At 37.3% G+C, this 26,466-nt stretch overlaps 1 protein-coding gene across 2 annotated transcripts in view; it reads right to left on the bottom strand.

The window, feature by feature from the left end:
* Positions 1-26,466, bottom strand: part of MAOA (monoamine oxidase A) — an 81,010-nt gene that overhangs the window by 25,078 nt on the left and 29,466 nt on the right. For both annotated transcript variants that reach the window (XM_012754057.2, XM_012754058.3), the window contains one exon: positions 23,284-23,421. In XM_012754057.2, coding sequence (XP_012609511.1) covers positions 23,284-23,421 — 138 coding nt within the window. The remainder of the gene's footprint in view (positions 1-23,283; positions 23,422-26,466) is intronic.

The raw sequence follows: 26,466 nt of genomic DNA, 5'->3' as shown, positions 1-26,466 counted from the left end.
GACAGAAGAAGAATTTCGAGCATGGATCATAAGAAAATTCAACGAGTTTCAAGAAAAACTGGATAATCAATACAAAGAAAACCAAAAAAAGACTCCAGGACCTGGAACAAAAATTCACTAAAGAAATTTAAACAATGAAGAAAAGTCTAACTGGACTGGAAATGAAGAATCAATTCAGGGAACTACAAAACACAGTGGAAAGCCTCAAGAACAGGGTAGATCAAACAGAAGAAAGAATCTCAGAGATTGAAGATAACACCTTCCAATTAAATAAATCAGTCACAGAGATAGAGCAGAGAAACTAGAGAAAAGAGCAAAGCTTACAAGAGATGTGGAATTATGTGAAGAAACCTAATGTGAGGGTTATAGGGTTACCCCAAGGGGAAGAAGAAAACACTCAAGGGCTGGATAAGCTATTCAAAGATATAATAGAGGAAAATTTCCCAGCCCTTGGTAAAAATATCAATATACAAGTTCAAGAAGCTCAGAGGACCCCTGGGAGATTCAATGCAAATAGGAGGACTTCACAACATGCAGTCACCAGACCGACCAAAATATCAACTAACGAGGCCCATCTACAAGCTGTAAGGTGAAAGAAGCAAGTTACATACAAAGGAAAGCCAATCTGAATAACGCCAGACTTCTCTACTGAAACTTTACAAGCAAGGAGAGACTAGGGCCCCATTCTCACTCTTCTGAAACAGAATAATGCCCAGCCTAGAATCTTATTCCCTGAAAAACTAAGTTTTATATACGAAAGAGAAACCAAGACATTCTCAGATAAGCTAAGACTGAGGGAATTCACCAAGACAAGACCAGCCCTTCAAGAAGTACTCAAAACAGTGTTACCCACGGAATAGCACAATAAACACACAAATGTAAATCTACTCAAAAGCTAAAGATCAAAGCCCAGATACCACAATGGCTCAAGAGAGAAAACAAAGCAACAAAGTTCAACCCAACACAATGAACAGAAATCTGCCCCATCTATTAGTTATCTCAATAAATGTGAATGGCTTGAACTCCCCACTCAAGAGACATAGGCTGGCCCAATAGATAAAAAAATACAAGCCAACCATCTGCTGCCTTCAGGAAACACGTCTAACCTGCAAGGATGCATATAGACTAAAGGTAAAGGGGTGAAGAACAATATTTCCAGCAAATGGAAGCCAAAAGAAAGCTGGTGTGGCAGTGCTGATTACAGATAACTTAGTTTTTAAATCAACAAAAGTAATAAAAGACAAAGAAAGTCACTATATAATGGTGAAGGGTACAGTTCAACAAGAAGACATAACAATTCTAAATATATATGCACCCAACTTAGGTATACCCAGATTTATAAAGCAAACTCTACTTGATCTAAACAAATGGATAAACAACAACATAATAATAGTTGGAGACTTTAACACCCAACTGACAGCACAGGACAGATCCTCCAAACAAAAAATCAACAAAGAAATAATGGACTTAAGTGGAACTCTAGAATAAATGGGCCTGACTGATATTTACAGGACATTCTACCCCCAAACCACTGAATATATGTTCTTCTCATCAGCTCATGGGTCATTCTCTAAGATTGACCATATCCGAGGACACAAAGCATGTTTCAAACAATTTTAAAAAAATAGAAATTATACCATGTATCTTTTCAGATCACAATGGAATAAAAGTAGAAATCAACCATAACAGGAACTCTCATTTCTACATAAAGTCATGGAAACTAAACAACCTTCTGCTGAATGATCACTTCATAAATGAGGAAATCAAGATGGAAATCAAAAGATTCTTTGAACTAAATGACAAAGGAGACACAAGTTATCAAAACCTATGGGACACAACTAAAGTAGTCCTGAGAGGAAACTTTATTTCCATAAATGCCTATATCCAAAAGTCTAAAAGATCACAAATAGACAACCTAATGAATCGTCTCAAAGAGCTAGAAAAAGAAGAACAGACCCACCCCAAACCCAGTAGAAGTGAAATCATTAAGATCAAATCAGAACTAAACGAAATTGACAATAGGGAAACCATACAGAAGATTAACAAAACAAAATTTGGGTCTTTGAAAAAATAAACAAAATTGACACACCTTTGGCTAAACTAACTAAAAGTAGAAAAGAAAAATCTCTAATAAGCTCCATCAGGAACAATAAGGGAGAAATTACAATAGATGCCACAGAGATACAAGATATAATTCATGAATACTACAAAAACCTCTATGCACACAAACTGGAAAATGTGTAGGAAATGGACAATTTCTTAGAAACACACAGCCCCCCTAGGCTCAACCAGGAAGAAATAGAATTCCTGAACAGACCAATATCAAGTAATGAAATTGAAATAACAATAAAAAACCCTCCTAAAAAGAAAAGTTCTGGACCAGATGGTTTCACACCCGAATTTTACCACCCCTACAAAGATCTGGTGCCTATCCTGCAGAAATTATTCCACAACATCGAGAAAGATGGAATACTTCCCATCACATTTTACGAAGTGAACATAACCCTGATACCAAAACCAGGAAAGGATGCCAGAACAAAAGAAAGCTATAGACCAATATCCCTTATGAATATAGATGCAAAAATTCTCAACAAAATCCTAGCCAATCGAATCCAGGTGCTTGTCAAGAAAATAATCCATCACAACTAAGTGGGCTTCATCCCAGGGATGCAGGTTCAACATATGCAAATCTATAAATGTAATTCACCATATAAACAGAAGCAAAAACAAAGACCATATGATCTTCTCAACAGATACAGAAAAAGCATTCAACAAAATTCAACACCCTTTTATGATAAGAATGCTCAACAAAATAGGCATAGACGGGGTTTACCTAAAAATGATACAAGCCATATATGACAAACCCACAGCCAATATCATACTGAATGGGGAAAAATTGAAAGCATTCCCACTTAGAACTGGAACAAGAAAAGGTTTCCCACTATCTCCACTTCTATTCAACATAGTGCTGGAAGTCCTTGCTATAGCAATCAGACAAGAGAGCAGAATTAAGGGCGTCCAAATGGGAGAAGAGATCTAACTCTCACTCTTTGCTGATGACATGATATTATACCTAGAAAACCCCAAGGATTCAACCAAGAGACTCCTTGAAGTGATAAATGAATTTGGTAAAGTCTCAGGATACAAAAATTAATACACAGAAATCAGACCCATTCATATACGCCAACAACAGTAAAAGTGAGAACCAAATCAAAGACTCAATTCCCTTCAAAATAGCAACAAAGAAAATAAAGTACCTTGGAATATATTTAACTAAGGAGGTAAAAGACCTCTACAGAGAGTACTATGAAACACTGAAGAAGGAAATAGCAGAGGACGTAAACAGATGGAAGAATATACCATGCTCATGGGTCGGAAGAATCAACATTGTTAAAATGTCTATACTACCAAAAGTGACCTACAGAGTCAATGCAATCCCCATCAAAATACCATCATCATTTTTCACAAATATAGAAAAAAATAATTTTATGCTTCATATGGAACCAGAGAAGACCCCATATACCAAAATCAATCCTAGACAATAAAAACAAAATAGGAGGTATCAATTTACCAGACTTCAAGCTATACTACAAGGCTATAGTCATTAAAACAGCTTGGAATTGGCACAAGAACAGGAACATTGACCAGTGGAATAGAACAGAGAACCCAGATATAAAACCAGCCTCGTATAGCCAACTAATCTTTGACAAAGCAGACAAAAACATACACTGGGGAAAAGAAACCTTATTCAATAAATGGTGCTGGGAAAACTGGATAGCCACATGTAGAAGACTGAAACAAGATCCACACCTTTCACCTCTCACAAAAATCAACTCATGCTGGGTAACAGACTTGAACCTTAGGTGTGAAACTATTAGAATTCTAGAGGAAAATGTTGGAAATACTCTTCTAGACATTGGTCTAGGCAAAGAATTTATGAAGAAGACTCCAAAGGCAATCACAGCAGCAACAAAAATAAACAAATTGGACCTGATCAAATTAAAAAGCTTCTGCACAGCTAAAGAAACTGTCAAGAGAGCAGACAACCCACAGAATGGGAGAAAATGTTCACAAGCTACGCATCTGATAAAGGGCTGATAACTAGAATCTATTTACAACTCAGGAAAATCAGCCACAAAAAAATCAAACAACCCCATCAAAAAATGGGCAAAGGACATGAACAGAAACTTTTCAAAAGAAGACAGAAGAATGGCCAAGAAACATATGAAAAAATGCTCAACATCGCTAATCATTAGGGAAATGCAAATCAAACCCACAATGAGATATTACTTAACTCCAGTGAGAATGACCTTTATCAAAAAGTCCCCAAACAATAAATGCTGGCATGGATGTGGAGAGAGAGCAACTCTCCTACACTGCTGGTGGGACTGCAAACTAGTTCAACTTCTGTAGAAAGCAATATGGAGATACCTCAAAGTGATACAAGTGGATCTACCATTGGATCCAGCAATCCCACTACTGGGCATCTACCCAAAAGATCCAATGACACTCTACAAAAAAGACACCTGCACGCGAATGTTTATAGCAGCACAATTCACAATTGCAAAGCTGTGGAAACAACCAAAGTGCCCATCAATTCATGAGTGGATTAATAAAATGTGGTATATGTATACCATGGAGTATTACTCAGCTTTAAGAAACAATGGTGATATAGCACCTCTTGTATATTCCTGGGTATAGCTGGAACCCATTCTACTAAGTGAAGTATCTCAAGAATGGAAAAACAAGCACCACATGTACTCATCAGCAAATTGGTATTAACAGATCAACACCTAAGTGGACATATAGGAATAACATTTATTGGGTGTCGGGCAGGTGGGAAGGGGGAGGAGGGATGGGTGTATACAAACACGAGTAAAATGTGCAACATTTGGGGGATGGACACGCCTGAAGCTCTGACTCGAGGTGGGAGGGGGGGCACTGGCAATATACGTAACCTTAACACTTGCACCTCCATAATACATTACAATAAATAAATAAAATTTAAAAAAAAGCAAGGCTGAGTGCAGAATGAATCCTTAGGAAAAGATACCAGGTCTAGGTAGTCTCTAAGGCCTTATTTGCTAATTTAATTCTTTTTACTTTAAAAATAAATGTCTTGTAGATCTTCGTAAATTCCAAATCTTTTCTACTAGTATGATTTTGTGTGAGAATTTGATTTTTTAATTGAATAAATTATTTATAAAGAAGGCCTACTGTGTGTATTGCACAATATTAAGAGCTGTGTTGGATGTTTAAAAAGGGCTAAAGCAAAACTCTGGACCATCAAGGCAGGAACACAAGACATAACAAGCATGCACACACGTGTGCACACCCCCAACTGAGTAAGAATATATAGCAGTCTTTAAGTGATAAATAAGTAATTTTTCCTTTCACATAGCAACTTTGAATAACTTTGGCAGATTATGTGATCTGATTTCTTATCCGAAAATGCTATGCTGTAATACTGCAATACAACTTTTAGAGACTCCAAATCCTTTATCATCACTGCCACCATCATCACTAACATTTATTGAGAGTTTTCTCTATGTCTGGCACTGGCTGAAGCTCTTCCTACACGTTGTCTCATGTAATGCTCTCTCCAATCCTGTGGAGGCAAGCACTATTAATATTTCCATTTATAAATGGGGAAACTGAAGCCCAGTGACAGTAACTAGTAAATAGTAGAACAGAAATTTCCTGCTCCCAAAGCCTTTGCTCATAAAATATGCTTTCCTGCCTTCTATACAGCTGATGGAATATGGAGATAGGTTTATTCTAGAGACATTTTAACCTTCCCAACTAAAAGAAAGAGAACTTTGAAATGTGAAACTTATAAATCTTCCACATGTATATTTTCTGTTTCTACAGAGTAAAAATAGAGACCAAGAAGTTGTAGGGGTATATGATGACTCCTGAGGAAACATGGCCAACCTTGGGAAATACTAAAGCATGTTCTGAGAGAAATGGGCACAGACATTTTACGCAGAACACAAAAATAGCTATGGAGATGAGAGAGGCTGAGGTTAAGCAATAACTCGGGGGCCGCCTTCAGAACAGCTGGTTCATGTTATAATTCTTCCCTTAACTGAGATCTGGAAAAATCTCCATTTTCTTCTAAAATGCATTTATACTGGAGGAATAGTCTAATACAAAATTGATCTTTGCTTTGAAAAATATATTTTATTAAAAAACTTATTCTCAATAAGTCTGGAAACATTAAGAAAAGTGTTATAAATATAATTCAACAAAATGTGTTCCACATTCCTAAAGAAGTTCTTCACAGAATGATGCCAACTTGAGTATGATTTCAACAAGGTCCAAAGATCCTGTGATCTGAACCTTGATAAACAAACAGAAATGGCAGGAGAAGTGAAGAGTTCAGGGAGAGAGGAGAATCTGGCCTGGCAATAGTTTTAGGAATGGGAGCCATGGAATATTCTAGAAGATCATAAAAGCCCATAACATACACTTTTATCCTGTTGACAAATGCACCAAGTAGATAAAGGATTTCATTAATTACTTTCACTTTCATCAGTTTCTGGCTTCTCTGTTCCCATTCCACAGAAAACCTAAATCTAGTAAAGAAATGCACATATGTGGGGAAGTGGTAACTATGATTCACATCCGCCTTTCTCACAAGCACCTGAAAGGGCTTATTTCCTCCCTGGCCTACTTCTAGACTAGACAACTTAAGGTTACTTTTGCGTGTGCCAATCCCTAAATTAGTGGAGATGTCCCTTTGCTGAGAGAAAACTGGCTCAGAGTGGGGACCTTCTCAGTCTCCTAAATGTGATTCCGTATTTTTTCACCAAGCTGTCAGTAGTTTCTCAATCCCACTTCTCAGTAAGAAATGCCTTCATGACCTTAGAGTGTGAGGCAAGAGCACTGGGAATACTTCCCAATGACCACTGCTCTTTAAAAATAAAAGGCAATAAAAACCCTAAAGTAATGGTCAAGTTCATTCTGTATCTATACTCCAAAAACTTACTACCTTTCCAAAGTGGCCTTTAATTTCTAAAGGGCAGTGTCTTTGATAAAGCAGAAATTGTTGATGTCAAGTAAAACACAATGTCCCTGGAATTGTGCCCCAAATACTTAAGTCCCTTTGAAAACTACATATTCAATCTACCAATGTTCATAATAACAGGAGATTATTGCCAGAGGATAACAGTTTATTCCCCCCACATCATTCTTTATTGTTGGTCCTATAAGATAAGCCAAGTTTATATTAATAGTAAGCAAGTAGCATTTACTGATTGGCATGCTAGAATTTCATCTCTCTGTACTTTTATATTTAAGCAAAAGGAAGTGAGTGTTATTAGAGTATCATAGGTTACTGGGGAAGCTGCCAAACTTCTTTCTTTAATCATCTTGAAAATAAACAGATATCTTTTGGATTGCTTTAGGAACATGCCTGTCCAGCTCATATGAATTCCTTGGGATCTGTCTAGTCCCACGGTTTTGTGACAAAGCCTGTAAAATAAATCTTTTGATAATTTATTTTCTATATCGCATAATAATCCTTTAAATAAAGAAATCATCTAAAAAACGAGACCCACTAAATAAGATGGCAGTCTTGTGTTGTATTTATAGTTAACACAATCTTTTTCTTCTTCTTTCCAAATGCAGGTAGCCAAGCTCTCTTCAAACATACATAGCTTCTACTCTACCTAGAAAAAGCCTTCATACTCTCCATAGAAACATCTTTTTCAATTACCATCCTCTTAACAGTCCCACTTAAATGATGTCTCCATTTTCTTCATACTCTTTTATTTTCTAAAATCTGACTTGTATCCTCAGAAGTCCACTGACGCTTTTTCTCAAGTCACCAACAAGCTCCTTTTAGCCAAATCTGAAGGGATGCACCCATCCCATTTGCACTTGGCTGCACTTGACACTGCCTCATTGGATTGTGCTGGTTCTCCCAAGTTTCCACCTAGTTCCCCAAGACCCTCCCTTCTCTGATCCACTTAATCCCCCAGGGTCTGATCCCTAGCCTTTTCCTTTCCTCTGCTCACCCACTTCCCATTTCCTTGGGGAATTCATCCACCATCTGGGTTTGTTGTTGTTATATTTGCACAGTCTTATGGTTTGCATTTTTCATTCCTCTACTTCCTCTATCTTTGTGAGTACCAAATTATCTAAAACCTCCCACACAACTTCAAAGGCTGGCAGCATATTCCTGTGTGTTTGCTCATGACCCATTCCATTTCATCATATTCTCAGTTTCTGGCTTCTCTTGAGACAATCGAGACTTGCACAGCTACCTGATAACACAGTAGGCAGCTGAGTTGTGCAGTCCTATCTCTAGAAAAAGAGAACCATTAAACTCAGATATAAATGATGCCATGGCATCAAGAATGAAGGATTTTAAATGAATAATTATGCCATCTTTCCCAAGGGATTCTAGTTATATATAGAAATTATAATACAAACAAAACAATTAACATAGAAACAATACAAGTTCTTCTGTAGGCTCTTGGGTAATTATAGATTACTGACAACATTTAAAAAATACTTTTTTTTCTTTCAGAAATGCCATTAACTCAGGAGAAATAGGCAGTTAGAAAAAAGATAAATATGTTACACTGTGAGGACACATGGCTGACAACAGCTTTATTAACATATAATTCTTATACCCTATAATTCATTCATTTAAAGTGTGCGATTCAGTGGTTTTTGGTATATTCACAGTGTGCAACCATCATCACATCTAATTTTAAAACATTTTTGTCACTCCAAAAAGAAACCCTTACTCATTAGTAGTCACTCTTCATTCTCCACCCCATTTTGAAGAACTGCCAAATTATTTTCCAAAGTGACTATACTATACTATTTTACATTCCCATCAACAATGGATGACGGTTTCAATGTCTCCCCATCCTACGCAACACTTGTTCTTGTCTGACTTTTTAGTTATAGCCATCCTGGTGGGTGTGAAGTGGTATCTCACTGTCGTCTTGACTTGCTTTTCCCTAATGAATAATGATGTTGAACATCTTTTCATATGCTTATGGGCTGTTTGTATTAATATATCTTCTTTGGAGAAGTGTATATTCAAATCTTTCACCCATTTTTGAATTGGTTTGTCTTCCGAGTTGTAAGAGTATTTTTTAATATATTCTGGATACAAGTCCCTTATGAGATATATGATTTGCAAATATTTTCTCCTATGGGTTGTCGTTTCAGTTTCTTGATGGTATCCAAATGACAAAACTTAAAAAATTTTTTCTGATGAAGTTGAGGATTTTTGCATCTATATATAGGGATATTGGTTTGTAGTTTTCTTGTGACGTCTTTGACTGGTTTTGTTATTCAGGGTAACACTGGACTCATAGAATAAGCTGAAAAATGTTCCCTCCTTTTCTATTTTTTCGGAAGAATTTGTAAAGAACTGGTATAAATTCTTTAAACATTTGATAGAAATAGCTAATGTAGCCATCTGAGCCTGGGCTTCTCTTTGTGGGAAGATTTTAAATTATTAATTCAATCTCTTTACTTGTTATAGGTCTATTTGATTTTTTATTTATTCTTGAATAGTTTTGGTAATTTGTTGGTTTCTAGGAACTTTTCCATTATATTTAAGTTGATCTAATTTGCTGGCATATAGTTGTTTATATTCCATTATAATCTTTTTTATTTCTCTAATGTCAGTATTGATGTCCCATATTTTATTTATTTATTTATTTAGACAGCATCTTGTTCTGTCACCTGGGCTAGAGTACAGTGGCATCATCATAGTCCACTGCAATTCAAACTCCTGGGCTCAAGTGATCCTCCAGCCTCAGCCTCCTGAATAGCTGAGGCTACAGGTATGTGCCACCATACCAGGCTAATATTTCTATTTTTTGTAGAGACAGGGTCTCTTTCTTGCTCAGGCTGCTCTCAAACTCCTGGCCTCAAGCAATTCTCCCACCTTGGGCTCCCAAAGTGCTAGGATTACAGGCATGAGCTACTGCATACGGCTCCTTCCTTCCTTCCTTCCTTCCTTCCTTCCTTCCTTCCTTCCTTCCTTCCTTCCTTCCTTCCTTCCTTCCTTCCTTCCTTCCTTCCTTCCTTCCTTTTCTTTCTTTCTTTCTCAGCATATTATCGGGGTACAAATGTTTAGGTTACATATATTGCCTTTGCCCCACCCAAGTCAGAGCTTCAAGCATGTCCATCCCCCAGATGGTGTGCATTGCACCCATTAGGTGTGAATATACCCATCCTCTTCCCCTGGCTCCCACTTGCCTGACACTCCGTGGATGTTACTACTATATGTGCAATAATTTGAGTTTTCTCTCTTATTTTCCTGGTCATTCTAGCAAAATATTTGTCAATTTTGTGATCTTTTCAAAGAACCACTTTTGGTTTCATTTATTTTCTCTGTTTTTCTATTCTCTATTTCATTTTATTTTCACTCTAATCTCTATTATTTATTTCATTCTGCTTGGTTTGTGTTTAGTTTCCTCTACTTTTCCCAGCTTCTTAAGGCAGAAGGTTGCATAATAGATTTGAGATCTACTTTTTAAATATACATGTTTACTACCATACCTTTCCCTCTATGAATTACTTTAAATATATCACATAAGTTTTGGTATGTTTTATTCTCATTTTTATTCATCTTAAAGTATTTTCTAATTTCCCTTGTGATTTTTTTGACCCATTGATTAATCAGGAATGTGCTGTTTAATTTCCACATATTTGTGAATTTTCCAAATTACCTTCTGTTATTTCTTTTTAGCTTAAATCCATAATGGTTGGAGAACATAGTCTGTATGATTTCAATCCTTCTAAATTTATTGAGGCTTGTTTTATGGCTTAGCATGTGGTCTATCCTGAAAAATGTTCCATATACACTTTAGAAGAGTGTCTATTCTGCTGTTATTGGGTAGAGAGTACTATAGGTGTCATGGACTGAGTGTTTATGTCCCCCCAAAATTCATATGCTGAAGCTCTAACCCCAAATGTGATGGTACTTGGAGGCAGGGCCTTTGGGAGGAAATTAGGTTTAGATGAAGTTAGGAGAATGAGGCCCTATCATAGGATTAGTGCCCTTATAAGAAGAGAGGTGGACCAGGCATGGTGGGCCATGCCTATAATCCTAGAAATCTGTGAAGCTGAGGTGGGAGGATCATTTGAGGCTTGAGCCCAGGAGTTCAAGTCTGCAGTGAGCTATGATCACACCACTGCTCTCCAGAGCGAGCAAGATCTTCTCTCTTAAAAAGAAAAAAAAGAGATGCCAGAGAGCTTGCTTCCACTCCCTTGCCATGATATGAAGACAGAGCAAGAGGGAAGCCAGCTGTCTGCAAGCCAGAAAGAGGGTCCTCACCAGCAACTAAATCTTCTGGCACCTTGATCTTGGACTTCTCAGCCTCCAGAACTGTGAGAAATAAATGTCTCCTGTTTAAGCCACCCAGTATATGGTATTTTGTTATAGCAACACGAGCTGACTAAGATAAGATGTATCTGTTAGGATTAGTTGGTTTATAGTGTTGTTCAAGTATTCCGTTTCCTTGTTGATCTTCTGCCTAGTTATTCAAAATCCATTATTGAAAGTGGGATATCGAAGTGTCCAGCTGTTATTGTGGAATTGTCTATCTCTCCATTTAATTCAGTTTTTCTTCACATATTTGAGGTTTTGTTGTTGTATATATATTGATCATTGCTATATATTCCCGATGAAGGTGTCCAATCTAATCAACCTGTCTCCAGGCTGGTTGCCCCAGAAAATGGCATCACATTGGAAGCTCAGCATTGGTCTCTTGTTCACAGGTTAGATACTTGGCAGTGGGCAAAACCAAACCAGGAATTCTTGGTGAGTGAAAGGTCATGTTGGTGAGCCTACACATGGCCTCCATCCTTGCTGTTTATGGCCACTTTGTATGTGTGCCCATTGTATGTTGGAAAGAAATGGGCCCAATGAGCAAGCAACAGTGGAAAGAGATGGTCTGAGAGCTTTGTAATGTGTCCACTTGTTAAGGTTGAACTCGATTTCCTAGAATTTTCTTTCCTATAGATTTCTGGTTAGGGTGAGCCACAAGAATGATTCTTATGGGAGATTTGGAGAGCAAAAGTGAAGCACCATCCATTTTATAGCTCATACATATTGTTGCTTAACCTCATGACATGATATAGTGGCTGGGCCTGCAACTGCTCCATCTTTCTTTGGATTCTCCTTCAGCTTCTCCAACTCCTAGGCCAGGTATGTTTATTTAGCTCTGTGATGAAGGGTCCTGGCTTCTGCAACACACCCACAGTACCAAGGTTAGAGGCAATAAGGCAAATATCTCACCTAGATGCTAGGTCAGAAACTACTTCTGCTTTCTCTGATGAACCAGAGCACCTTGTTCAACACTCATGGCCCACACTTGTCTCTATATTGTATTAAACTGATATATTGATATGTGCATGTCTTACTTTCCCAACTAGTCTCAACACACCTAAGAAGAACAACTATGCCTCACATGTGTTTCTATTTCCTACACTGACTTGTAAATAGCAGAGATCCAAGAAATGTTTTTTAAATGAAGTAATGGAGGGAAGAATGGAATTCTTGCTTTTATAACCCATCTGGTATCACATCTAGCTCCCCCAGGCCCCAGAAAGGGTCCAGTTACTTTCCATGCAAATAGCCCCCTTTTCCCACCTCAGATAAGACCTTCTAATGAATGCACCTTAGTACTTATTTTTAATAACAGTTCCACATATAAACCTTTTCCAAAATAGCCAGAATCTATATTACTATCAAATTGATTAGAATGCACTAAATGTAAGGTGCTAAAGGGGACAGAAAAAAGATGCAAGATTCCTTGCATCTTTAGGTTCCTTAGTGAACCTAACTCTCTAAAAAATATTTTCTGCATTAACATTTTTCACTCTGATCTTTAGGGATGCTATATGAAAATGGGTTCCATGGTCTTAAGTCTGGGAAATCCTGGTTTATGTTAAGTACTCTTTTTTTTACCGCCAGACCTCCTAAGATTCCTAATTTATTAATAGGCATATTGACTCTCAAAGATAGGGATAGAATATGAAATACTTCCAAAATTTATCTTATCACCAAATACCCTCTTTTGCAAAACATTTTTGGATTAATGTTGCTTAGAAAAGACTCGGGCATTCTTCACATTCTGGCTGGCACTGGCAGGGGCCTGAGATAACACAGGAAAACATGAGATGAAAGAGGGTTGGTGATAACCAGAATATTTATTTTCCAAATGCTACACATGGAAATACATTCTCAATTGTATCCCTTCTGGACATGAGGCTACATCATTCCACAACACTGGGTCAAACAGGAGCAATTAAATGAAACTGCTTGTACATTTTAGCTAAAACTGCAAGTGCATCATGGGCTCCGTGCTGAGTCTCTGCCCTGGGCTCATCCCTCTTATAACCATATAGTACAGTGAGAAAGTATTTCAGAGCAGGTAGAGAGAGCCAAGGGCAAAGCAGAGCTTCTTGGCAGCTCGGCTGTTAACTGAGTGCATTCACCTTGTATATCCCAGTAACTGGGTGGATGTAGCCCTGGCTTTCTACTGGACAAAGTTACTTAAGTGATGGCTCTGCAACCATGGTGGCAAAGATAAGATGATGGCATGGAGTGGGAGGGAAGGTGGACCAGGAGCCATCAGACTCTCAGCACAATCTTCCCAGCATTTGAACATTAGAAAAGCATTTTTAAAATCTACCAGTTGGGAAAAGTCATAGGTACTCAGGACTACTCCACTGGTGGATGCCCAAATAATTATGTGGATTAGTGACTGCACCTGCATCTATATCCCAGGGTCTCACATTTATCACCCGATGCTGGTCAGCAAGTGTGAGCCACAGTAATTTCCTCCCATTGTCTTTGAAGCCTGATGTATTTTTCAGACATTTCTCTGCTGGATATAGCTGTGGAAACTAGGCCATTGGGTACTTTGGCAAACACACAAAATTAAATCTCAGCCTTAGGTTCACTGTGTATCATTTGTATCATTTGAGTTTTACAAATTACAGGAGAGCAATGGGAATGAAAGGAAATGAACTAGTTCAGTAATCATCCCTTTGTTTGAAAAACTTGACATGAGAAAAGTCTTCTAAACGAAAAGGACTCTGTTATACAGCCTTCAGGATCAAAGCATTCATTACACTGAACTATAATTAATACTCAAATTTTCTGTGATTCCATCAAGAATTTTTTTGTGGTTGCATAAAACTTTTATTTTTTTGAGACAGAATCTCACTCTGTTGCCCGAACTAGAGTACAGTGGTATCAGCCTAGCTCACAGCAACCTTAAACTCCTGGGCTCAAACAATACTCCTGCCTCAGCCTCCTGAGTAGCTGGGACTACAGGCATGTACCACTGTGCCTGGCTAATTTTTTCTATATGTTTTTTCTTGTCCAGCTAATTTCTTTCTAATTTTTTAGTAGAGACTGGGTCTTGCTCTTGCTCAGGCTGGTCTCACACTCCTGAGCTCAAATGATCCACCTGCCTAGGCCTCCCAGAGGGCTAGGATTATAGCCGTGAGCCACCGCATCTGGCCTGGTTGCATAAAACTTAAACACAAAGCAAAAACCAAAATGAAGTGCTATAAAAATAGTACTGGACTGTGCAAATATCAAATGTTGACATTATTATTATTATTTGTCTCTTTTCAGTTTCAAGTTTTGTGTTTGTGAAGGTTAGTGATTGATTAGGGTTTTATGTCTGTCTTTCTTTCACTTGTGTAGGACCTTGAACCAAACAGCCTTATTCTTATAGCTTTCTCTTATCTCTAAAGTAGGGATAACTGTTATTTACTAAAACTCTGAGGCCCAGTAGGTTTCCAAAAGGTATATATTTGTTGTGTTTGACACAGAAAAGAAAAAGCTTTGAGTCCGTACCTGAGACAGAGGGCTACATACTGGCATCAGTCCTGTTAGGTGGCAGAATAGAACAATGACAAAAAAAGATTTTCTAGCTGGATCAACATGTGCTCATGGGACAAGTGAACTTCCCTTTTTCAGGAAGTGCCCAGAATGGACTAGATATGGGATTCATTGGACATTAGAACATTTTGAAGATTTCAACTATTAGAAGGCTACTCCGCAAAAGTTTGAAAATTCAGGATCATTGATGGAGCCTTTTGGTTAGGGTAGTGGGTTTGAACACTAGGGTGGGGACTAAGGTTTCAGAAGAAGAAATAGGGAGGAAGTAGAAAGTAAGGAGAAAGGGGGAGATTTTAATCTTCAAGGGGTAACTACATTCTAACCTGAAAGGAGTTCAGTTATGGAGACTTGAGTGATTTTTCTTGAGGAAGCTGCTCGTGTAATGTTTCATTCCATCTACAAAGATCCTTTGGCCATTAACCCAAATGCCGAGGCCCCACATGAAGAGGTGATTACAAAGTTCCATATCCTGAGTGTGAGAGAAATCCTTTGTGAATGACCTAACTCCCTTTCCATACTAGTGAAGGCCAGTCCAACACAGGAGGGTGACTCTAGACTACTTATCAATGAATGGTTAGAAAACAATTTCTATAGTGAATTAGCCCTTATTAAATATGAATGGAAGGAAGATGAAAAGGGTCCTGTGGATGGATGGCTATGGCAGTGATGGTAGCACAATAATGTGAATGTACTTAATCTGTACACTGTACTTAATGAACACTATATGCCTAAAAATAAAGATGGTCAATTCTGTGGCAGTTCATTTACCATAACTTTTAAAAGAAGAAAATGAATGGAAGGAAAAATATCTAATATCTAATAATTGACCTCACTTTGCTATATATTGGGCTATCACTTCCACTGAGTAGGAACTTCATATTCTAGAAGCCAAATATGAGATTGTCTCTGAGAATTTCTAGGAAAAAGGAGCCTCTGAGAGGAAATGGCTAACGCTGACCCAGCTCTCTAAACAGCATAAGGTTTCAAGAGTAATTCTGTCATAAAGCTCTCCGGGAACCCACAAACAGTAAATGAAGTCTTTTCAAAATTGGAAAAAAGCATGAAAGTTACTAAAAACTATTTTTTACCGGCTACCTCCATATATCTTTATACTGGATACCTGGTGGATCAAACTGAAAATATGTAAACATTTTTAGGCTCTCTGCTTTTAGAAACCTACCTGTAATTTAGAGAATAAAACACTTCCTCTTGTATTACCTCATTTCTACCATCAAAACAGAATTTCTTATCATGAACACAAGGCCCATAACCACTTGCGTATCCCTACCTATTTGTTTTTTTCATCTTCTACCCTGACCTATACAGATTAGTAACACTTATCAACATTCACTTTAAATCCTTTCCTTTTTTTGTTCTTTTTAAAACCAGGCAGGATATCATGGCACAAAATAAAATACTCTTATCTTGGTCAATACTTTGACTAATAAGTTTACATAAATCATCAATGAAAAGAACATGGCCAATAATTCCAAACCATGCCCTAGGCCTAGACTTAGTATTTTAACAAAAATAATAGAATCCATCTGTAGTCTTCAGCCTGCTGAGCCTACCTGGGGCAGCCTCGGAGTTGTTCAGGAGCCAGGGGCTCATGAAGGTCAGAGGGCCTCCTGATCTACAGCTCCGGGTACAAGAGAACAAAATAAGCCCCCCTGGTGAACTGTGCCACATACAGCTCCCAAGCATCACCACCCCCTTGTCCACAGGAGCCTCTATTTCCAAAGTGGCATCTTATGACTCCGGAGCCTGTTGGGGTAAAGTGATTTTTGTTACATCTTGGAGCAGTTTATCAGAGGGGTTCACAAGTTGACTTTCTCTTCATGGAATAAGGAAGAATGTGATGTAACCCACACAACACTGGGCACAGAGCTGAAAAGCCTGACTTTGGCTCCTAAAGTCTCTGGGCCTCAGTTTTCTCATCTGTAATATGGAAAAAATAATGCTTATTAATTCATAGGACCATTAGGAAACTGACATGAGGTAAAACATGTATGGGCACATTACAGATGGAAGACAATACTAATAGCATGGAGTCAGGAGGGAAGACTTTAGGTGATTAAATGAAGGAGAAAAGACACAACAAACAACATCCCTACAAGGGCTATTAATGCCTTCAGCTTCTTGAGTTTCCTTCCGAGAGGGGTTGAAAGTGAAAATATAATTTGATATAACTCATTAATCCATTCTTTCATATACTTTAACCTTCCAGAGAACACATATTTTCACCGAAGGTAGACAGTAATGTTGAGGCAAATAAAAATAGTGGATTAGTTAACTAACTTTCTTTGACGACAAAAGAAACATCTTCTGTGAGTTGATATAGAAAAGATGCTAAACGAAACTTAAAACTAAATGTCCCTTATCCCAAAAAAAGAACACTCTATTGTAAGCAAGGATTCAACAACACAGTTACATATGGTCAACATTAATACAAACTAACAAAAAATACATTCGCTGCTTTCTACATGACCTACTGGCTAGAATCAAGTTTACTTCTTAGCAACAACAAAATTTACTTAGTATTCCAGAACACATACATTGTGAAAAGCCTTTGATTAGTCATTGGCATAGAAACCTGGACTAAATGGCTGTGGCAAGAATAGAACTAATACTAGAAAAAATTGCTTGCTGAGCTGTTACTATCAGCAAAGTCTATGTTGTTTTAAATAAGTCTTTATCATACCATTCTCTAAAACAAATATGTGGCATATATTTATAGTCTCTACTTCTATTGAGAGAAGGATGTAAAAAGAAGGAAGAAAGTGGAAATGTAAGAAAATGTCAATTTCTCCTTCAAAGTAGCTCCTGCAAAATGACTTGCTCTGTTTATGGCTGGGTTCTTTCTCCTCATGCCCCTCACCCCATCTGTATTATGATGTGGAAGAACCCATGTAAAGCAAAATAAAGGAATCAAGCATTTCCTCCTTTTTGTGCACTACTTGGCACTGAAAAATTGTACAAAAGATCTCCAATGAAACTCACTCATAAAACAAACTTAATGATGGAGCATCTTATTTACTAATGTAAGTAATAAATCAATTTACTTGGCATTTAGGTCCAGTTGCTTCCCTTACACCATCCAAAGGAAAAAAATTTAAATTATAAAGAGAATGTTTTAAACATGTCTAGCTGATGCTACTTTAAAAATCTATCTTTTAGGTTAAAGAAAACACAATTAATTTATATTAATTTCACAGATCAGGTATAATCTCCTAAATAAACTCATATCAAATTCACAACATTCATAAAACCCACTCACTGTAGAAACTTGTCAGGAAACTGTTACATAAGAATCAGGATCTACTAAACTAGAATTAGAAAAGGGATTCTACTTACAGGATCCATGAAGGATTCAGGCAAAAATGTTAGCTATTATTATTTATTTATTGTTACTGTTTACTTGTCTTCTCCCCTTTAGATTGGAAGCTCCAAGAAGGCATAAATTTGGATCATTTGTTCACCATTCTATCTGCAGCCTAAAACAATATCTGGTACAGAGTAGATTGCTCAGTAAATACTTACTGAACTGATAAATGAATTGAGCATTATGATGTGAACCTTCTATGAATCTTCTTAGAAAGATATGGGGGGGCAACATCACTAAAAGTATATCCCCAGTGCTCAGCCAAGAGGGTCAGGCTTGAAACTACACACTGTTATGTCAAAACTTGCTCTGTAAACACAATCTAGCAAATGTATAGAGCAGTTCTTTGGTGGACACTAAAAACTATCCTAGATTGAAACTAGATACACTACATATTGCTGACACAAGAAACAATTTAGGCATTCTTTAATGTTTCACATTGGTAAAATTTAAGAGCTGAAGTAATCTGGATCATAAAGGACATCGCTGGGTTTATCTAGACAATGGCAATCCTCCATTTCAGTGTTATTTACAAAAAAGAATACACTGTATTAGATTAGGGAAGCTGGGACTGTCACAAAGCAATGCAGAAAGTGTCACAAAGACAATTTGTATCATTAACCCAATATACTATAATGTTGGGGAAAAGCCTATATTTACCTGTACAAGTGGAGAGAACAGTAAGAGTTGAGGTATTTTAAATAATTTAATTATATTTAATGTTTTAATAATTTAAAGAATAATTTAATAATATATTAATAATAAATCAATAAATAAAAAGTATTAAATTAAAATTACCAATAATAAATTTAATAATTTAATTTAAAAATTTTAAAATTTTTACTATAGTTTATTAACAATCTTATCTGGAATATTAGATTAAATATCTTTCTGCTTTTCCCTAATATGGCCTCTTCCTTTTACAGTTTCCTGATCATCATAAAAACACCCACTACACTGAATATTTCTCATTACAGAAATGATATGTTTTATTAGAAAACACTAGCAAAAAGGCACTCATTCAGATAAAATAATCTTTAACTAACCTACTACTTTTATTTGCCTTAACATTGCTGTCTATCTCGGTGAAAATATGTGTTCTTGGGAAGGTTAAAGTATGGTGAGAGAATGGATTAATCATAAGTATTTCTATTCTCCATCTTTTTGTTAGATGATATTATATCTTAAATAAAAAGAATTATGTTTGGCATTTTAAATATGTGGTTATTGTTAAGTACTAAAATTCAAAATAGAGCTTCAACATTAATTGCCTGGCAATTAAATGGCTGTTTATCAGTTACTACATCCATCACATAATAAGCAAGGCACAGTGATTATATTGTAGCAGGTTGATACACTGCTCTTTCAGGCTTCCAGGCCAAACAACTGAGCAAAATGGTCACCAGCACTGCATACGGGTACACAGCGAAGGACACAGGATGACCCTCAGAAGAGAGCTGCCAAAGAAGACTAGGACAAGCACAAACTGTAAGGCAGCTTCTTGGAGTCCACAGTCCCTGAGAGTGGAATATTGCCTGGCAAGAGATAGCATGGAAAAGCCAAAAGATCTTAATCTGAATTCTAGCTCTGTGGCCTTTATTGGCTTGGGCAGGTTACTTGACCTCTGAACTTCAGACCCTTTCTGTGAAATGGAGCTACAATTCCTGCCTTAGGATCCTTGTGAGGGTTAAGATAATGAAGGGGAAGGCCTTGGAACAAGGCCAGGAACATACTAGGAGCTCAGTAAAGGAGAGTCATCGTTAATCATTACTATGGAAGTGGTGCTGACCTTGAGGGTTCAATCACTGAGGTTGTGATTTAAACATGCCATTAGTTATCTACAGTGCAGGTGAAGCATGCATTTTAGCACCAAGCCTGCCACATGCTGAGTCTTCCATAATTACGATCTAATCTTACTATCATGTTCATGTGTATGGCCATGCAATGGCAAAGATCCAGAGGTTAATAATGCCCTACAAAAGCAGCCTCAGGCTACCAAGTCCAATCTCGTGATAAGATGCCTTTTTACAGTAGGTTATGCAATGCTCAGCTATATTTGTATTTTTGTGACAGAAAAATATGGTAAAAGGTGAGTAGTTCTCCCCTCTAGAAGGCTGAAGCTGTATTTTTCCTTAGCAACGGGACTATCGGGTGGCTTGGACATACCTTAGAGAATAACTCAGCAGTAGCAACTACAAAGAAAGGGATGCTACTCTTAACATTTCTCTTTCCTTACTTAGGCATCTGATGTAGCACATAGCATTTCCCTAAATCTTTCCACAAGTTCACTGACTACTAAAGCTTGCAGCAGGACCCTTTCAAAGTAGAGAACAATCATACCTGGATTTCTGGAAAGCGGGGTTCCATGTGAAGCCCAGAAAATTACAGAGACATCAGAAATCCCAACACAACTTAAGATACTTAACTTGTAAGGACCTATCAGGAAGGTTGGACAGCATGCCATGATCTCTTGATAACTTGCAGGCAAAGTCAAGATTCTTAAACAGCACTTTCTCATTTTGTGGTGTGCCTCCATCAAAAAGGATGAGGAGTTGAATTACTCACAAAAGCTGGCTATGGGTGCCCCTTTCAAAATCCCACCTTCGCATCATGTTTTAGAGTGGGCATAGCTGGGAGACTAGCAGGTAACAAGTTTGAGGACATACCTACAACTTTCTAGTTTTTCCCAGTTTTCAAAATGTACATAAAGGAACATGGAAGTGGAAGAAGGGTAAGAAAGTGAAAGAAAAGTGGTCTTTTAATAACTGCATCTATGCAGTTATTAACTGCATCTTTACTAATAACTGCATCTTTAATAACTGCATTTAATAACTCATTGTGGCCGGGCGCTGTGGCTCACGCCTGTAATCCTAGCTCTTGGGAGGCCGAGGTGGGCGGATTGCTCAAGGTCAGGAGTTCAAAACCAGCCTGAGCAAGAGCGAGACCCCGTCTCTACTATAAATAGAAAGAAATTAATTGGCCAACTGATATATATATAAAAAAAAATTAGCCGGGCATGGTGGCGCATGCCTGTAGTCCCAGCTACCCGGGAGGCTGAGGCAGAAGGATCACTTGAGCCCAGGAGTTTGAGGTTGCTGTGAGCTAGGCTGACGCCACGGCACTCACTCTAGCCTGGGCAACAAAGCGAGACTCTGTCTCAAAAAAAAAAAAAAAAAAAAAAAAAAAAAAAAAAAAAAACTCATTGTATGAGCCAGGCTGCAGTGATATTGATGGTGAGATAACTTACAATAGATGTGTGTTTGGCCAAACAAATGTTGAAAGCTCAGCACGTTTCAGTTCAGGACCCTCAGTTTCATTTCCTAATGAAGAGTAGGCACTCAGGGATTAGGTAGACTGTAACTAGGTTTATAGCCTTTTCAATTGACTTTACCTCTTTGATCCTCACTTTTCTCATCTGTAAAGTAGGGATAATAATGCCTGCCTAGCAGGGTGGATGTAAGGATTTAATGAGTTCATGCATAAAAAGTGCTTAGTTGTTGTTTATTGTCAGCCTCCAGGTGAAGTAAAACTCTCTCAGCACCTGAATCTTAGGGAGGAAAAGATTATAAGCATGAATCTGCTTAGATTCCAGGATAATCATCATGCTCATTTGCTTCCCAGTTAGAATGGAGAATGAATTTACGTGATTATTTAATTAGTAATTGAGTGCAAAGGATTTGGTCTCTCTCCATATATTAAACGTGAGAATACAGGTAAAAGTGCTCAGTAAATGTTAGCTGCTATTTTACTTACTGCTGCTATTATTTACTAGTCCAGGGAAACAGCATGCAGTGCGGAAAAGAAAAAGTAAGAAAACAAAGAGGTTTTTCCTTTTTGGTCATGAGGCCAAAGGTCATTGAAGCCAAGTTTCTTAAACATTTTGTATAATTTGTTTTATACTTCCTTCATTTCTCCCTTGACCTCTGAACCCACAGTTTTTCTAAAGACTACTGGTTTGCTTTTTCATGTGTGTTACTGCCAGATTCTCCCAAACATACCAAAACACATGATTATCAGAGTTCACAAAGATTCCCTATGTGCCCTGATTGGGCATCAGTGTGCAGGCATTGCAATTAACATTAACTCCTAGCACATTCCAAAAGCCCTGCAGCCTCCAGACCCACAGTGATTGCCTATGGTGGGGTGGGGGAGGAGATGTGTCTTTTGGGAAGTAACATGGTTACTGGCATGGGAATCCTGGCATTAGAATGAATAAATAAATGATCCCTTCCCCCGTGACACTAGCTCCAGGAAGTGGGGTGCAATGTCAGATTGGAAACTTGATTTCTTGAGGCATGTTTCTGGACTCCAGCCATTCCATGTTTGGCTTCAATGAGAAAGAAAAACATTGGCAACAGCTGTTATTTCTTGGATGGGTATCAGCAGCTAGAGTTTAAACAATCTCTTGTTTAAACAGTACAAAACTGCACAACAGAGCTAGACTTCCCAAGAGTCAAGGGCAGGTACAGAAGAAATGATCAAAGTGTTCAAAGAAATGCCAGGTAAGAATGAAGATGAATAACCAGTTCAAAGACTAAAAAGAAGTGGCCTCAAACTATCATGTTCCTTGGGGCCTTAGAGTTGCCTCCCAGGTGACTCAGGGATTGCCTGGGGCTTGTGGGGTGTGCATGCACGTGTGTATGTGTGAGCATGTCTGTTGCAGGCACCCACACTCCTATGCCCTGCAAATGCATTAGGAGGGCGCCAAGAGCCTCCCTGTCTACTTTGGTTGGACTGGGAGTTGGGGCATAGCCTATGAGGGCCACAGTGGATGACATGGAGGGGTGCCAAACTGAGCCATGATCTCCCACAGTGATTCCAGGAGTCCTTCGGGATTTTTCGAAAAGAAAAGAAAAGAGAAAAGAAAAGCAAGGCAGACTACTATTTTAAAGCCAGGAGCCTGTTTTTATGATTGCTTTGAGAAAAAAAAACAAATAACTGAAAGCAAACCAAATATTTTCTCAAATAAAATGCTGCCTCATTGGTCACTTGTCAGCCTTACCTTGACATATTGAACAAGACGCTCAGAGACATTCACTTTGTATGTCTCTATGCCCAGCTCCTTAGACAAGCGTAAGATTCTGTTTTGGGTTGGGCCAACATAAGCTCCACCAACATCAACGTAGTTCACATGTTTGTTCTGCAAAAAGACAAAAAATGATCAGAAGACTTTTGTTAAAACTTGGGGGGAAAGTCTTTATGCCTTATAAAAAATAACCCCATTTATTTTTTAAAACTTAACTGTGCTTTACATCTCCCTTATAAAGTGCATCTGAAAATAGCAATCTTTTTCTCCTCTACTCAAGAACTGGGGCACAACCCTGTCTGACCCTCATCAGTAAGCACCACCATTTGTAGAGATATAAGTGAGGCTGATTCAGCAATATAATGCATAAAGAATAAAGAACACTGCAGAATATACTGCTGGTCTAGCTCCTTTGCAAAACATTTAAGTTATTACGTATACTTTTCTCTGGTGTTCTTGGTGGAAGAGCCACCTAGAAATTTATTAGGCCTAATTCCCTGATTTCTACCAGATGAAATCTTAAATCAGCCCACATTGGTAGGCTCTAGATACTATTTTAAAACACTTCCAGGGAAGAATACATCATAGGAAAAGAGTACTAAAAGTTATAAAAAGATTCATATACTACTATTTACAAATATGCAAACCCTCTCATAAACTAAAATTGTTTACTTCCCCCCTCTTAAATGCAGTTCTCCAATTTTTTCAGCTTTTTTATTAACACACTTACTGATGATTTAATCAATAAATCGCATATCATTGAGCTACAACTCCTTCATGTTTTTGTATAGTAAATTCTTAAGGATCTATTTATACTTTGTTGTTTATACCAGTTCTCATGCATGCTGCCTTTTCTTCTTGCTTGCCTGATTATTTTTTTATTGCGTGCCATTCGTTGTACTTGAACAGATGCAGAAATCATTTGAATCCTAGGAGGATGGTATCTTTCTCAGAGAGGATTTATGTTTGCTTCTGCCCAGAGCCTGGGACACTAACAGTACTAGATAACTTTATTCCATTTTCAGTGCTTGAGACGATTTGAAGATGGGCTGAAATGCACATGTGGCCTAGTCCTCTTCTAGTTCACTCTTAGTCCTAGGATGCAGCCCAATCCAAAGCATGAGGAGTTGACCAACACCTCTCCACCATATACACAAATTTTGCTGGACTCTGGAATTGACCTTCTGTCACCCTAGCTTTGAAAGACTTTGCCAAGTACTGCTCAGCTTCCTAGCAGCTTCTTCAGTGGTCAGCAACTTGCCCCAACTTCCAGGAAAAAGTAGGTCAATGCTTTCCAGATGTTGGCCCAGAGATTCTTCACTACCTTGTTAGCTCTCTGGTTCTCTAATGCATTGAAGATTTGGGTGTGTGTATGTGTGTGTGAGTGTGTACAGTACATTTTGTCTAGTCTCTCTGTATTTTGGTACAATTTACCTAATCTGTTATTTCCGGGAAACTGATGGTCTAGTATTATTCAACCTTGGCTTCTTGGGATTACCTAACCTGATATTACCTTTCCATTGCAAGATATGCTTTGCTAACATTCTGTTTAGGATTTTTGTATCTGGGTTCATAAGAGACACTGAGATTGGCTTGTGATTCTCCTTTCTTCTACTGCCCTTGTCTGTTTTTTTGCATTAGAGTATAGCTATTCTCACTAGTTAGTGATAATATTTTCTCCTATTCCTAGAAGAGTTTGTATATAAATAGAATGATCTATTCTTTGAACATTAGATAGAACACACCTGCACAGCTATCTAGGCTTATTGTTTTCTTTGTGGGAAAATCTTAAACTACAGATTCAATTTATTTTGAGGCAAAAGCACTACTCATGTTTTCTATTTCTTCTTAAATCAGTGTTACTTTGATAAATTACATTTTTCTTATAATTTTTACATATCATGTATGTTTTAAATTGTTGTTTTCAAGTTCATAACATTCTCTTTTCATTTATTCTTCATTGCATCAGTAGTTATATCTTCATTTTCATCTCTTTTATTGTTTATTTGGAATGTCTCTTTTTTTTTTCTTTAAAAGTCTTACCAGGCACTTCTCTATCTTTAACAGGCCTCTTCAAAGAACTAACTTTTGTTTCACTGATCCTCTTTACTGTGTGTTTATTTTCTATATCAGTGATTTGCGCTCTTCCCCTCTTTTTTGGATTTATTACACTCATAATTTTCAAACTCTTTGCATGCTTAGCTTATTCATATTTTAAGCCTTTTTTTCTTTTCTAATGGAAAAATTTAGGCTATAATCTTCCTCTAAGTATTGCTTTAGCTACAGCCACAAATTTATATTTAGCATTTCCATTATTGTGTAAGTCTAAGTATTTTCAAATTTCTATTAGAATATCTCTTTAGACTCACGTTTCTGGAAGTTTTGTTGTGTTTTGTTTTAATTTCCACAGCTGGAATGTTTTTCAGTTATCTTCTTATCATAACTGCATTGTGGTCAAAGAATGTGGTTTATATGACAACAATCTTTGAGACTAACTTTATGACCTAGCACATGGTCAGTATTCAAAGATTTTATATTCCTGCTTGAAAAGAATACATAGTCTCTAAAAGCTACATGCAAATTTTGTACATGTCCACTAAAATAAACTTAATTGCACTCTCCCTTTTTTATTTGCTTAATCTATTATTAACCTTAAAAAGCTTGTTAAAAATCTCTTACTCTATCGAACATCTAACTTTGGTTCCTGTCAATTTTTGCTTTATATTTTAAAGCTAGATTATTCAGTGTATATGAGTTTAAAATTGTTCAATCTTCAATTATGTAGTGATATTTATTTCATTGAAATTTGTTTAAATCTTATTTTGTGTGATATTAATATAATTATAACAGCTTAATTAGTATTTATATATCTCTTTATCTTTCAGCAGGGTTATCTTTCAGTAGGGTTTTCTTTATTCTTACTTTTTTCTTTTAATTGACAAGTTTAGTTCATTTATATTTATTATTATTTCTTTTTTAAATGTTTTAACTTTACTTCTTATTATATTATGGCTTTCCATTTGTCCCACATGAATAGTTTTCCCCCTGATTTCTTTCCTTCTTTTGGATTAAGAGTTTTCTTCTTTTAAAGTTTTTTCTTCTACTTGTTTGGAAGTTATACAGTCAGGCCTTTTAGACAATGTTCCTAGCTATATTAAC

The sequence above is a fragment of the Microcebus murinus genome, chromosome X (genome assembly GCF_040939455.1).
Source record: "Microcebus murinus isolate Inina chromosome X, M.murinus_Inina_mat1.0, whole genome shotgun sequence".
Lineage (NCBI taxonomy): Eukaryota > Metazoa > Chordata > Mammalia > Primates > Cheirogaleidae > Microcebus > Microcebus murinus.
This window is presented reverse-complemented; position numbering and strand designations above follow the sequence as displayed.